Raw genomic sequence first — 13,630 nt, forward strand, 5'->3', positions numbered from 1 at the left:
CCCCGCCCCTCCCGCGGGGTCCCGGCCCCGCCCCTCCCGCCGGCCCCGCCCCCCGCCGCCCGCGCGCCGCCCGCCCCGGCGCGGAAGCTCCCGTCGTGCCTCGCGGCCCGGAAGCGGAAGCGCGGCGGGTCCGGAGCCGGCGGCGGGCAGATGGCGGAGTGCGGGCCGCAGCCGCCCGGGGGTGGCGGCGGCGGCGGCGGGGGCGGGGGAGCGGGGGCGGCGGGGGCGCCGAGCCGGCACGAGAAGAGCCTGGGGCTGCTGACCACCAAGTTCGTGTCGCTGCTGCAGGAGGCCAAGGACGGCGTGCTGGACCTCAAGCTGGTGCGGGCGGGGGGGAGCCGGGACGGGGCGGGCTGCGGGGGCGGGTCTCGCTCAGGGGGATTCGCTGGTCTGCGGCTGTGAAGGGGCCCGAGAGGGAAAGTCATTTCTGCGGCGGCTGGCCTGTGGGCAGCGCCACCGGCACCCCCGGTGCCAGCTGGGCTCGCGCTGCTGCGAGGCACCACCCGGTGCCGTGCTGCTCTGCCTCCTGACGAGGTGCTGGTTCTCTGGTGGCCTCAGGTTTGGGTAGGAGAGAGCTTTTGAACGTCCGCTTTGCTAAACTCTTGTCAGCCGCGCAGCTCTCTGCGTTCCTCTTCCCGTTCCCGTCTCTTTTTACCCTGAAGGAGCACCGCATCTTTTGGCTGCCGGACTAGCGGCTTCCAGCCCTGCTTTGCCGCTGAGGACCAGTGGTTTCTGCAGCCACCCTGAGTGGGATGGCTGGAGTTTGGTTTGTGATTAGTGGGGAAGTTGCCGGTAAGAACAGGAACAAAGGGGCGGTGGCTTCTTCTCGTGGTCGTAATGACATTGAGAGCAATGTTGGTAGCTCGAGGCGCTGGGATAAAAGAGGTGTGAGATGGTGAGCAGAGAGCTTGGTCAGGAAGCAATCTGACGGGGAGGAAGGAGAGAAATGGGACTGAGAGGTTGGAGTTAAGTGTCCAACTTATTTTGCAGGCTGCAGATACCTTGGCTGTGCGACAGAAACGGCGGATCTACGATATCACGAATGTCCTGGAAGGCATTGGGTTGATTGAGAAGAAGTCGAAGAACAGTATCCAGTGGAAGTGAGTGACCGAGAAGCTCTAAATCGTTCACGGGTCCCTCCTAGGACAAGGTCCAATTTTTTGGGGTACCTTTTTCCCATTTGGATGAGGCTGTTGTCCCAGTGACATTGGCTAAAACGGCCTGCTCGGAGCAAGGGGCCTGTACTTCCCCCAGCTGAACTGTGCTGATGGTGGTAGTGAGGAAAGCTGAAGTGTGTATGGCATGTCGCCTGTACACCGGAGCTGTTATTTTGGTTCAAACTAGGTATTTTCTGTGTCTCGGACTAGAGAAGATGCCTGTTGTGGTGCTGGAGGTGGGGGAGAGCCCTGGCAGGCTGTGGGGTGTCGGAGGATGCACCAAATGGTGCTGAGCTGGAAGGTGGTAGGGGATGTGGAGCGGGTACAGATGAGGCTTTCTGGCCGTGGCATAGGATAGAAGTGGTGGGAAGGGAGGTGGCAGCCTCCCGGAGAGGCTGGGGCTGCTTTGGACGCTCCATCAGCTGATCCATGTCCCTCCTTTTCCCTCCGCACAGAGGGGTGGGTCCTGGCTGCAACACGCGTGAAATAGCTCACAAACTGATCGAGCTGAAGGCAGACATAGAGGACCTGGAGCAGCGGGAACAGGAGCTGGAGCAGCAGAAGATGTGGGTTCAGCAGAGCATCAAAAACGTTACAGAAGACGTGCAGAACAATCGATATCCTTTTGCCAGCTGCTTATTCCTCCGGGCTGGAAGGCAGAGGCCTGAGGGTGGGGTTGGCGCTGCCCTGTGCGGGGGCGGTGGGCACCTCGTGCTGCTGGAGGACCTGCGCTGAAAGGGTCAAGAGGCAGTGCCCCCCTTTGGGAGTGGGGGAGCTCTGCCCAGCCTGGGAGCAGCTTCCTCTGCGGGGCACGCAGCGCTGTGGAGCAGCGGATGCGTTGCGCACCCGTGGCTGTCACCTGGCTTTTTGAAGTTCCCTGGCACCGTAATGTTTGCAGCGAGAAAACTGCTGCTGTCTGAGCCACAGGTGCTACTTCTCTCGAGCGCAGAGCTGCTCTTGCAGCTTGTCTGTCGTAGGTTGTCAGCTCTGAGGCTTACAGACCTCACCTTCAGCACGCTGCAGCGTGTGGCACGGCCGGCCTTCTGGGAATGGCATTGCTTGTGCTCAGGAAGGAAACGCCAGGTGCCCTTTGGGTTCTGTCCTCACAGGAAACGGCAGCCTTTCTCCTTAACCTTCAAAACGTTAGCGTATGTGACACATGAAGATATCTGCAAGTGCTTCACAGGTGAGGAAATCGTGCTGCATCATAAAGATGTAATGCTGCAGTCCTGTCAGTGTACGCCAGCTGCTTTCCTTTCGCTGAGAAAGAGGCAGCAGGTCTTAATTTAGGTGCGAGCATGGGCTGCCCATCACCACCAATGTGGTGCGAGTTCTGATGCCATCCTTTGGCTTGGGAACCCGTGAGTTGTGGCTTTGTTGTCACATCAGATGTGAGGGGGCGGGAGGTCTCTTTGCACTCGCGTTTAAAGGAATGTACGAGCCCTTCCTAAGGTAGTCTTTTTGCTGGGTGTCGCTGTGTGGGTTTGTGTACGTTACTTTACAAGCCTTGTTATTTTCAGGGCTTGGGTAGACAGTACAAATCCTAGCAGTAAGAGAAGTTTACGGTAGAAATCTGGGTGTGAGCAGGAAAAAAAACGTAAGAAGAGTACCTCGGCTGCATCGTGCCTTCCGCCAACAGGAAGGCAAAGAGCAGGACAGAGGGGAACGTGCTATGTGCCGTGACCTCGCCCCATGGTACTGCCTTGCCAGAGTTGCAAGGTGCCTGTGTAAAAAGCCAAATGTTCTGTCTCTGTGGGGCAAAAGTGAAGAAAACCCCACCGGATTCTGTTTCTTCTCCGCTAGCAGTTGTAGTGCTGTCTGTAGGACCCAGAAAATCCCCCGTGGCCAGCGTGCAATATGGCAGCCTGCAGAATACAAACTGTTCTCAGCTCTAGGGGCATGGAGTCGTAGCTGCTTTCTGCTTCGGTGAGCGCCGTCCCTCTGACCCTGCGCAGCCTGCGTCTGCTTGCTCGCCTCAGAGAGTACGAGACTGGAGCTGCTTGTCCTGCCCCCCCCAGCCGTGCATCGTCTCACCCTCGTCTGACTCTCTCCTCACCTCTTCCAAGCTGCCTCCTTGCCCTACACCGCATCCATCGGTTCTTTTGTTTTTCATCTTCGCCTTTGTTGCGCTCCTGTTCACCAGACGTTATCCTGCTCGAGTTCCTGCTAATAACTCGCGTGTGCCACCCCTCGCTTTGCTGTTTCTTCTGGTTTAAGTTAGCACTTCGTGGGGGCAGGGATTGTGTTTTCAGTTTGACAGTGCTCGGGGCCAGATAATTCGTGAGAGCCTGTAGGAGTTTACTGGAGACCAGCAGACAGATTATTGCTTGCTTGATTGAGTGTTTTGCATTTTGCTGCACCTGTTTTTCTAAACCAGTTTGCATCTGAAGTCAGGCCTCACCAAAAAGTGCAGAGAAGATGAGATCTTACTCAGAGCAGATCTGAAATCCTTTGGAACGGAGGCTTCGTCTGTGTTTTTTCCATTGTTTTGTTCTGGTGTGTGCCCAGATTTGCTGTATGAATTTGCTTTACATAGGGTATCTGATTCCCCCTGCCAGCAAACGTCTGGGCCTTAGAGAGGTTCTTTGTCGGACCCCTTGTGTTCCTGAACAGTGGTAAAGGCTGAATTTTATCTCCCCTTTCTTATTTACGGCTATTAAACTCCCTTTCTTCAAGTTAGTTAGGACTTGAAGATTTCCCTGCTTGGACTCTTGTCAAATAGGATTTGTTATCTGGATATTAAAAACCAAAATCTGAGGATACGTTAGTTCAGAGTGACTGGGAAACGTAGTTTTCCCATCTGTTGCTGTGATGTGTTTCGTGCTTGCAGAATCAAAAAGGAAATGGAAGCACGCTGTGCACCGATTGTTTTGTTTTGTGAAAATATTTGGGGCTTAGCTATCGAGAGAGATAGAAACAGAGCGCCTGTATTGTAGAGGCCAACAGGTCTTAAACCTTGAGCTTGTATCTTTGAGCCTTGTTATGCCTTTTTAATGTCTTTTAACGGTACGTATTTGAAGTACAGATTTGTTGAAGGAATCCCATCTCGCTGACAAATCTTGTGGTGTTTTTAATCCCTCTGCTTTTGCTGATCTGACCTTTAATTGCCAGCCTGAAACTAAAGGCCGTGCTCTTCTGCTGTCCGCTCTCTCATCGCTCTGGGGATATTCTGTATTAATTGTCAAGTGAAGCTTAATGCAGAATACCAGTGAAGTGTGAACACAAACCACACAAAAGCTCGAACATTTGAAGTGAAAGCTTCTAACTGCTCAGTCTGAATATGTCTCACGTTCCCAGCACTGGCAGTTCTCTCTTCACGTTTCTCTTGCTAAATGTAAACCCAGAATGGAAGCTGCTCGTCTGTGATGCTTGTGTTATTAGGGGTGCTGATCTCAAGGAGCTGCAGAACTTGGTGATGTGGTACTGATCGTATGACAGCGAATGATACTGTGGGTCAGCCTGGCTCTTGGCATCGCTGTGCAGGGTCCAATACAGCTAGCACCAGGCAACTTTTGCTGGTAGAGGCTAGGGAGTGTTGGTTTGGTATTGGTACTTGAGCAAAATGAGGCTGCTGTGCTGTTAGCAGCCTGGCTCCCGGCCCTAGCTTCATGCTGTCTGCTGGCAGTGCAGCTCTTCGAGTTGCTTGCTGTTGTGTTCACTATTCAAATCAGAAACCTTGGGACAACAGGGTGAAGGGTCTTTCACGTTCTTCAGAGTGAATTTAAGCCAGCCCCAGTGTTTCCTCAGAGGGAAAGAAAGTTTAGTCCCATTAAGGATACTGCGAATGACTCTTTAGGGTTGCTTTGGGAGAAACTTCACAGGTCCTTTGTGCCCTTGGCAGTCGGCACATTTGTAGCTGTACGATGTGCTTAGCAGCTTGGGTGGGTGTAAATGGCAATCCTCCACGGAAGGGAAGACCGCGGGGCCTTTGGGAAGTGCAGGAGATAAGGGGCTTTGAGGAGGGGCTCTGTGCTCCATCAGAACAGTTTGTGCCCCCTGAGTGCTGACCAGTCTGTTTGCACAGGTGACACCCTCCTTGCAATTCGAGCCCCATCAGGCACGCGCTTGGAGGTTCCCATCCCTGAGGTGAGTGATAAATGCGTGGGTAGAGGGCGCGTGCGTTGTGTGGGTGTGTTTTGGGGGGGTTGTTGCTGGATTTACCAGGCTGGGAATTGGTTGTCCTGGTTTTGATGGAGTTGGAGAAACTGGCAACCCAAGGAAGGCTCCAGATATTAAATAATTGCCAGGAAGCTTTGTTTGGTGGTACGTGAGTTACTGCTGGAGCACCACAAGGAAGGGTAGTTCTGGGAGGGTCAGGAGAGAGCTGCTGAGAGGGGAACTGTGTGTGGAGCTGTCCTGAGCTGTCTGGACCGCATGTCTTGCCGATGGGAAATTCCTGTTCTGTTTGAAAAGGGCTCTTAGTGTATGTCTGTGTTTCACTTCTGGCTTTTCTCAGGGCCCAAATGGGCAAAAGAAATACCAGATCCATCTGAAGAGCACAAGTGGTCCAATCGATGTTCTCTTAGTAAACAAGGACGCTTGGAGCTCTCCTCCTGTCGTACTACCCGTCCCTCCCCCTGAAGACCTCATTCAGTGCCAGGCAGTTGCACCCTCGAAACCACAGATACCGCCGCTTGCCCACTTCCAGGAGGCATCCGTTCCCAGCAGCACCCAGCCCTCTACGCCGACACCTTCCAGCACTCAGGATCACAGCCCTCCTGCGCAGAAAGCCCCGAGCACAGGTGAGAGGCAGGTTACAGCAGAAGTTTGTAAAAGGGCCTTCTCGAGTCCCAGGTCCAACGTTTAGTTTGAAAAAAAGGGCCGTCAAAAACGCAAGGTGAGTTAGGTTGTGGCTTTGTCCAGCCAAATTTTGAAAGCCCCCGTTGATGGAGATCCCCGTCTCCTTTGTGAGCTCTTCCAGGGCTGCAGCACCCACTCAGTGAATTGTTTGTGGATATCTGGGTTTGTTTGAGCTGCAGCTTGTGCCTGTTGCACATATTATATCATTTGGCACCACGGAGAAGCTGTGCTCCATCATCTCTGTAACTGCTTATCGGGTGGCTGCAAGCTGCTGTCGGATTGTCCTTAGACTTCTCTTTGCCTGCCTGCCTAAGCCCAGCTCCCTCTGCCCTTCCTTGTAGGACACGTCCTGGACACCTGCCTGTGTTGGTAGCCCTCAGCTGGATCATCTCCACATCTTCTTGAGGTGGGAGATGGTCAAAGCTGGACACGGTGTTCCAAACACAGCCTCAGCCCCAAGGAGGAGGGTAGCAACTTCCCTTCTCCTGGGTGTAGCTTAGTCTGTGGCTTGTGTTGATTGCCGTGGGAGTGTGCTCCACCAAGACTGCTCTCCAGCAGAGCTGCTGCAGGACCTAGGAATTTTTGCTGGGTGAAATCAAAAAGCCTTCTTCCTCTGCAGCTCCCTGCACTTGATCAGCATTGCAAGTGAGGGTTTGGTCTGTGCCGTAGCTGCTTGTTTGGGGGCTGGTCGGAGATGACGTTCTCGTGTGTCTGTGACTTTCCAGAATGCAACGTCTCGGTGGCAGAGTCCAAGAGCAGCGGTGACCTTGACCCCCTCAGCAACGTGCCCGCGTCCACCGGCCAGACGGCCGGGTTGGATACCCAGCCCCTGCAGTCCTCTGCCTCGCTGGACAGCAGCTCCGTCCTACCCAGCCCCTCTACCTCCTTTGAGCCGATCAAGCCCGATCCCACAGGAAGTGAGTATGCGACGTGCCCCCGTTTCATGCGTGGCTCCAAGAGAGTGCCGCACGGAGTGAGGGAAAAGCTGCTGACCCCAGGGAAGTGAGCTGAACTCCGTTCTGCTTTCACTGTCAGCCAGACCCTGCAAGGGGTGAAGAGGTATTTTCCTGTGAGGGACAGCCAGCTGCCTGAGGGTGCTGCCTGAGGGACCTTGTGAGGAGCTGACAGTGTTATGTCTATACCATGTCACTTCCTGTGACGCTAGTACTAGGAAATCCACAAGGGACGTTCACGTGATGTGTCTGTGCTGTTATGTGTTGAATTACTCCCTTTTAGCCCCTTCTATAGTGCTAGGTCCAAGTGGTGAGACTGTGAAGCTGTAGAAATTTCAGCTTTTGATAACTGTACCTTTGTAACTTGCAGGATGTCTTCCTTTATTAGGAGAGCTCTCGAATCTGTTTTTCTCCTTTACCCAGAAATACTTTGTCTATCTTTAGTGATCTTGTAGTCCTAATGATCTTCCAGTATATATTTAGGGAGCTTCCTGATGTGCTTGGTGAGATGAAATGGACTCTAAACAAGGAATATTTTAGCTTTATGCCAGGAAAGAGCAGGCCAACCCACAGACAGAAAAGCATTGCCTGGGTAAGACACTGTGCTGTAATGCCACGAAGCTTACCTTCACTGCAGGAACACTCAGGGTTCAAGTGTTATGTTTAGAAGAGGAAGTTTTGCTCAAATGTAGCTCATGTAGTTCTTTTCTCACACTTCTGCTAGCGTGTCTGAGAGAAGTGTGAACAGTCTGTCTTCCATCTTGGAGTAGTCTTGACTGTGGAATTAGGCCTTTGGTGTGCGTAGAGCTTACCCTAGCCCAGAGAGGCTGTGCTGACTGTCTAAAGGCATGCCCTTATCCTACACAAGGCAAATCGAGGTGTTGTACAGAAGCTGATGCAGTGTGAAGTTTGCGTACAGGCTATTACTCTAAAGCTGCTGACTGTGATAACACATCCACGTACTGGGGTTCCTACGTATCTATTTAAAGTAGTTGAGCTTAAGTATTTTGTTGCTGATCATTTCTGCAGATATATTTGACGTGGGGTGTGGGAGCAGAATTTCTGGTTGGTATGGATGATCTGGGTGCATAAGGACTGAAAGTATGGTCGGACGGTAGGCGATTAAGTCGTAAAGCATTTCAGGCACTTCATGTAATGATGCAAACCGTTTGGTTTGTTGTATTTGCAGTGCTGGAGCTTCCCAAAGAGCTGTCAGAGATGTTTGATCCAACGAGAGGTATGTTCGGTATGTTCACTCCCTGATCACAGCCTTGTTCCGTGCCCATCCACCCACAGACGTGGGACAGTTCGTTTTATTTACACACTTTCGGATTATTTTGGGGATGTGGTTTTGTAAGGTCCTTGTGGTAGCTGGTGGCTGCTGGCCCTCTACCTGTAGAGGGCGCCCTTAAAATTACTGTTTTGTATATGTGTTTTTCTGTCTTCATGTTGCCAGCAACCTTTAAGAGTTTGCCCTACAGTGTGTAGATGAGGGCTTTCGAGGCACCGTGTCAGTGCTAATTTGCGCTCTGTCTTCCCATGCTCCTTCTCCAACTTGTCTGCACCATCTAGAGCTACCGGATAAATCCCTGTTAGTCCTGTTCCAATTAGAGCCTACCTGGAGCTAATCCAAGCACATAATCTAGGGAAATAATCTTCTTTCTGTGACATATCCCTCAGTGCTTTTGGTAGTCTTTTTGGAGCTGTAAGGGAGGGGATGGTGTTACTTGAGTCAGGTGTTCTGCCTCTGTCCAAGGAGAGTGGGTATCACTGCCTCATGGTGGAACAGACTTTGGGCTAAGTAAGGGCAGGAGAGGTGCAAGAATTTGGTCTAACATAAGCCTAAACTGAGAAAGTTTTTTTTTTTTTTTTTTTTAATTTGCACATTTAGACCCCTGTCTTTCCCTTTGCTGGCAAAATACTTCCTAGCCCTGCAGCCACGCGGAGCTGAGGGCACACAAGCACTTTGTGGTGGTGACAGGATATGTCACAACTGTTCCCTGGAGTCCCTAGTTCTCTGCTCGAGCAGATGCTTTGTGAAAGTGCAGCTTTTGCTTTAAAAACCACGCAGTTCCAAATGCCATACACGTGCAACCGTCTGATCTGTGTGCTAGGAGTCCTGAGCCAGGCTCCACGGTCGGCCTGGAGGGCACCTTCCCTCCACGCTCAGCCCCGCGTTTGAAGCACCCACTGCTGTAGACAGTGGGTGAGGTCTTGGTAATGACTGAACACATCTGAAGAGTAAAATTGACACTGTGCAGCGTGAAACATAAACTGCTGCAGGGCCTAAGCCCATATAGAAGGTACAGCTTAACCCAAACTAACTCTGAGACTACATGAACACTATTAAAAATGAGAGCTTTGCTGTCTACATTAATGCATGTTGTTTTACGGGGTGTTCTTTACAGTTTGGAGCGGGAAAGGGCAGGTCTAGGAGTGAAGGAAAGTGCAACATGGCATAGTCAGATTTTAACCGTGATGTGCTGTTGAATTGCCAATGAAAGCTCTGCTCTGCAGAATGGAATTGGCAAGTGGTGAAGCTCAGCGCTGGAAAAAATCACTTAAAAGCTCAGAGAAATGAGCTTTGCAGCGCACTTTGCGGCCTCTTTCAAGCCAGTGTGATCATAGTAATGTGCTCTGTCACTGGCTGCTGCTTTCAGGCTATGCAGTTTAAGCTGCAAAAGCCTGCAATTTCTTCCTTAGTGTTTTGTATTGGAATTACTTTCTCTGCGTGGTTTTCTGTCTCTTTTAAGTGGATGTTTAATAACTGCTTGCTTTATACTTGTATCCTGCAAAAAAATGAAATTCAACACACGCATGCACATCCTGCTACATTATCAGCCCTGAAAAGATCTGAGAATATAGGTTCTGTATTTAATTGCTGTTTTTGAAGCTGGTATCATTCCTGTCTAGTCACTTCCAATTGAAATACTCTCATCTCACAACACTGAATTAGGCAGGTAGGTTCCTGTCCTCTAGGAAACAGCCTGCTATGGATAAGCATCGTGAAGATGGGTTCATCTGAGTTTTTTTGGTGAAAGCTCATTTCAGGCGTGGGTAGTACCTCATCAGCCTAGCTAGATTGAGTTAGATCTTCACTATTTAACTTGGCAAAGTGGGAAAGGGATTCAGAAAGTTGTTTTCAAACGCTTCTTTAAGAAAAGAGATTGACTTGCACATGCTTTATCTGGCTGCTCGTCTGTCTACCCTTCAAGTGTCTCGTGAACCTACCAGCCAAGATTAACAACACTGGAGGAAGGAATGACATTTCGGAGATAATTACTGCCCACACAAAACTATAAAAAACTTAGAGGGGAGAGCAGTTAATGACCCGTTAGGGAAGGATATGCAGAGCTCAGATGTTATTCTGTTTGGCAGTGGGCAGCCAGCCAATCTACCAGTGCATGTTGCTGGATTAGCCACAGCACAGCTGTGGAGCAAAGGGAGCAAATTAGGGGAAACAAAGGGGACAAATCTGGAGGAAACTGGAGAGATTGATTAGTTCTGCTGCTCCTGGAACAGCTCATTTGTTTTTCATTTTTTCCCCACTCTAGTAAAGTCAGCGCATAATTGACGACCGTGAATGTGTCAGGCTTTACCAGCTCACTTTGAGATGCATGTTGGAGAGTTTCCTTTGGAAGAGTTCAGGCACACCAGCTACCGTGCCAATGCAGGGATAAGGCATAGCCCATCATGTGAAAGCGATTGGCTTCTGGCTGAGCTAAGCAGGCAGAAACCTCCCGCAGAATGTTTTGATGCTGCTTGAATTGTCTTGATGTGCAGCTTTCCCTTTGCCCATGCAGGAGACCTACGCTTTCTCCTCTCACTACCTGCACGTGCTCTGCCTTATGCACACACTTTGCATTAGCAAAAAAAAAGGGGGTAACAAGGGTGAGGACCAAAAGAGGCTGGGAAGGGTGGGAAACTACCCAGGCACAGACCAGGAAAGCAGCGTGTGTTGCTTACTGTGCTTGTCTCTTCTCTAGAATGTATGAACTCTGAGCTACTGGAAGAGCTGATGTCATCCGAAGGTGAGTCTCTGAGCTTTCCCCTCACGGTGTGGCCTTTCTGGGGGAGAACACTAGTTTTGTGTGACTTTGTACAGCTGGCAGGCTTGCCCTCATTTTTCTGGGCTCTGGGCATGGGCTCTGGGCATAGACTCTGTTCTCACTGTCCTGCCAGTCCCTGGGTGATGTGTAAGGACCAGAAGAGCCCATCTCTTTAGCATTGCAAGGCTGATTTGAAGCAACCTCACAGATCTCAACGTGGGGTGGACTCCCTGGGCCATGGGGCAGCCTCACGGCTTGGTGTCGCTTGGTGTCCGATGGCAACTGTGGGCTAGGTGTGGGTGTGCTGAGCTTTGTAACCAACTGTGGGCTTCTCTTTCCCAGTGTTTGCTCCCTTGCTCCGCCTCTCCCCTCCTCCTGGAGATCACGACTACATCTATAACCTGGATGAGAGCGAAGGCGTCTGTGACCTCTTTGATGTGCCTGTCCTTAACCTCTGACTTCTCAGTGCGGCTGTGAGCCTCACAAAGACAGACCATTTTGTAACTTTGGAAAGTGTCTATTTTTGGATTCCTTTTGTGCTAGAGCTCGACGAGTGAGTGATTCAGAGATGCTCTCATATGGACTCAGAACCAAGAGATGTGGACTTGCAGGCCGGGAGCCTCCTTGTAGCTTCTTTCTCTTCCTGTGTTGCACATGCAAGGTCTTTGACTTAACTCGCCTCGCTGCACCTCTCTCTTCACTGGATCCTGGGCCTCACTTCAAAGGGTCTGTGATTTGAGTGCTCCCAGCTCACCTGTAGAGTTTTGCCCGTGTGCCTCTCCGAGCTTCCTCAAATCTGCATGCCTTGGTTTTCCTGCACTCCTAGAGGCACTTTGCACCTCCTAGGTACCAGCTGCTACACGGAGCTCTAATATTGTGTGGTCAGTTCACAAGTCCGGATGTAATTAGCTAGATTTTCAGTGTGAGTGGTTCAGGTTGGGGTGGTTATATTTTGAATGACAACGAGGAAAAAAAATATGGCACCAAAGTGTCCATTTCTTCCAGTGACTCCAGACCAAGCTAGTATGTTTTACAAGAAAAAGCACTTTTTTTTTTTCAGCTGTTCCTCTTAGTAGGACCCAGGAGTTGAGCTGAGAGTTTCCCTGCTTTTGCATCAGTAGGAATACTGGTTCTCCTGTGGTGTTAGTTCACCAGTCTGTTGATGCACAAGCGCAGCGGGTCCAGCTCCTTGTACAGCAGCTGTGCTGTTTCTGCAGGGCTGAAGAAGGTGTGCCAGTATTAATATTGTTATTGTTTTTTTCTTAAGAGATGCTTGAAAGGATAAGACTGCTCCAGCTGGTGCCTTTAAGGTACTCCAACTACATCAGACCCTGCTCATATTAGCATATAACTGTTCTCCAACCATTGCACTTGAGCCTTCAACTGTCTAAAAGGCGACCAAGCAGTAACAACAATTCAGTAGTACTCTGCCATGACAAGATGCATAAGTGTCATCAAAATAGCGTTTTGTTCCCCGCCCCCTCCCCCCCCCCGCCTTTTTTCCCCTCTTAGCATCTGTTCAGGATCAGGCTTTCTGTATATTTGAATTTGCTCCTCTAGTGTCCGTATCCATGCTCCCAATTCCTGATCCTGTGGCAGGTTGCTGCCCAGTGTGTTGCTTTCTCTGCATCATTTGTTCCGTGAGATTCTCTTAATTGTTGTGTTAACGGAAGGTCTGCTGAGTTTTTTTTTTTTCTGATCAATCTTTGACCCTGTGCATTTTTTTTTTTATTGGAGTAAAAATCCTTCATGGATTTGTGTTATATTTTGCAAGCCCCCGATGTTTTTTGGTCAGATCCTGTATTTGATAGTCGTCAGTTTTGCACATCTTCCTGCCAACGCAGCGGTAGCAGCTGTCATGCCTTTCCTGCTCAGCCAACTGCCGAAGAGAAGGCCGGGCCAGGAAGCATGGCTGGGCATTGCAGAGAGAGCTTGCAGCCATCTGCACGACCAGTCAATATTTGACTTCTGCTTAGCTGCTCACCGTGTGTGAACCACAAAAAAAGCTGGAGCACGAGCAATAAGGGATGTAAATGGGATGTCTTCAATCCTTGGAGCCTGCAGAGGTGAGAAGAGCGTGTGCTTGGGACCTCTCTTTCCCAAGGTGGCTCCTTGTGCCATTATGTTCTTTGTGGGACTCCTCCAGAAGCTGTTCACTTCTGCAGCGTGGGAAGCTCGTGGTGTGAAGCACCAGCATCCTCTAGGAGAAACGTGAAGAATTCAGTAGGAGCAGACAACATTGGACGCTTTCTAGTTTCTAGATGGCAGTGGGCAGCTACTACTGGTGAGACGGAGACCGGGTGGGTGGTGAACTTTGCGTCCGCATGCAGCAGTTCCTCAGCCTTCCCTCCTTTGCATGGAAGCTACCCAAAAGCTGTTGGTCCTGCTCGCCCGTTAGCTTGGCGCCGCGGCTTGCGCGTAGCTAGAGCTCTCGTCAGCGCGCTGCCCGACCTTCGCTCTCCCTCCAAGTGTTAATGTTTGCCATCGGTTAGACGATGTTTGGAAAAAAAAAAGAGATGTAGAGAAGATTTACAGTAACAGATTGAACTTTGATTCATATATAAAGATTATTTTTATACTTTTTTTTTTTTTTCTGAAAGGAAAGAAAATTGCCTGTAATATTTGTACAGTTGTTCTCTGAGTGAATAAACGAGCCCTTTCCAGAGCCTCC

At 50.6% G+C, this 13,630-nt stretch overlaps 1 protein-coding gene across 1 annotated transcript; it reads left to right on the top strand.

The window, feature by feature from the left end:
- Window positions 1–150: 150 nt before the first annotated feature.
- Window positions 151–13,626, top strand: E2F4 (E2F transcription factor 4). Its single transcript, XM_040571392.1, has 10 exons — window positions 151–321; window positions 991–1,100; window positions 1,613–1,774; window positions 2,300–2,343; window positions 5,182–5,243; window positions 5,614–5,899; window positions 6,683–6,874; window positions 8,100–8,147; window positions 10,897–10,941; window positions 11,302–13,626. Exons 1-10 carry the CDS (start codon window positions 151–153, stop codon window positions 11,415–11,417), a joined length of 1,236 nt encoding a protein of 411 aa, XP_040427326.1. The 3' UTR covers window positions 11,418–13,626.
- The last annotated feature ends 4 nt before the right edge of the window (window positions 13,627–13,630 follow it).

This window comes from Cygnus olor, chromosome 12 (genome assembly GCF_009769625.2).
Source record: "Cygnus olor isolate bCygOlo1 chromosome 12, bCygOlo1.pri.v2, whole genome shotgun sequence".
NCBI lineage: Eukaryota > Metazoa > Chordata > Aves > Anseriformes > Anatidae > Cygnus > Cygnus olor.

What these genes read in the sequence shown, in the direction of transcription:
- E2F4 (XM_040571392.1), top strand. Translation starts at nt 151, where the DNA reads ATGGCGGAGTGCGGGCCGCAGCCGCCCGGGGGTGGCGGCGGCGGCGGC. An exon ending in CAAGCCCGATCCCACAGGAA is followed by an intron (nt 6,875 to 8,099) that starts GTGAGTATGCGA and finishes TTGTATTTGCAG; the next exon opens with TGCTGGAGCTTCCCAAAGAG. An exon ending in GATGTTTGATCCAACGAGAG is followed by an intron (nt 8,148 to 10,896) that starts GTATGTTCGGTA and finishes TCTCTTCTCTAG; the next exon opens with AATGTATGAACTCTGAGCTA.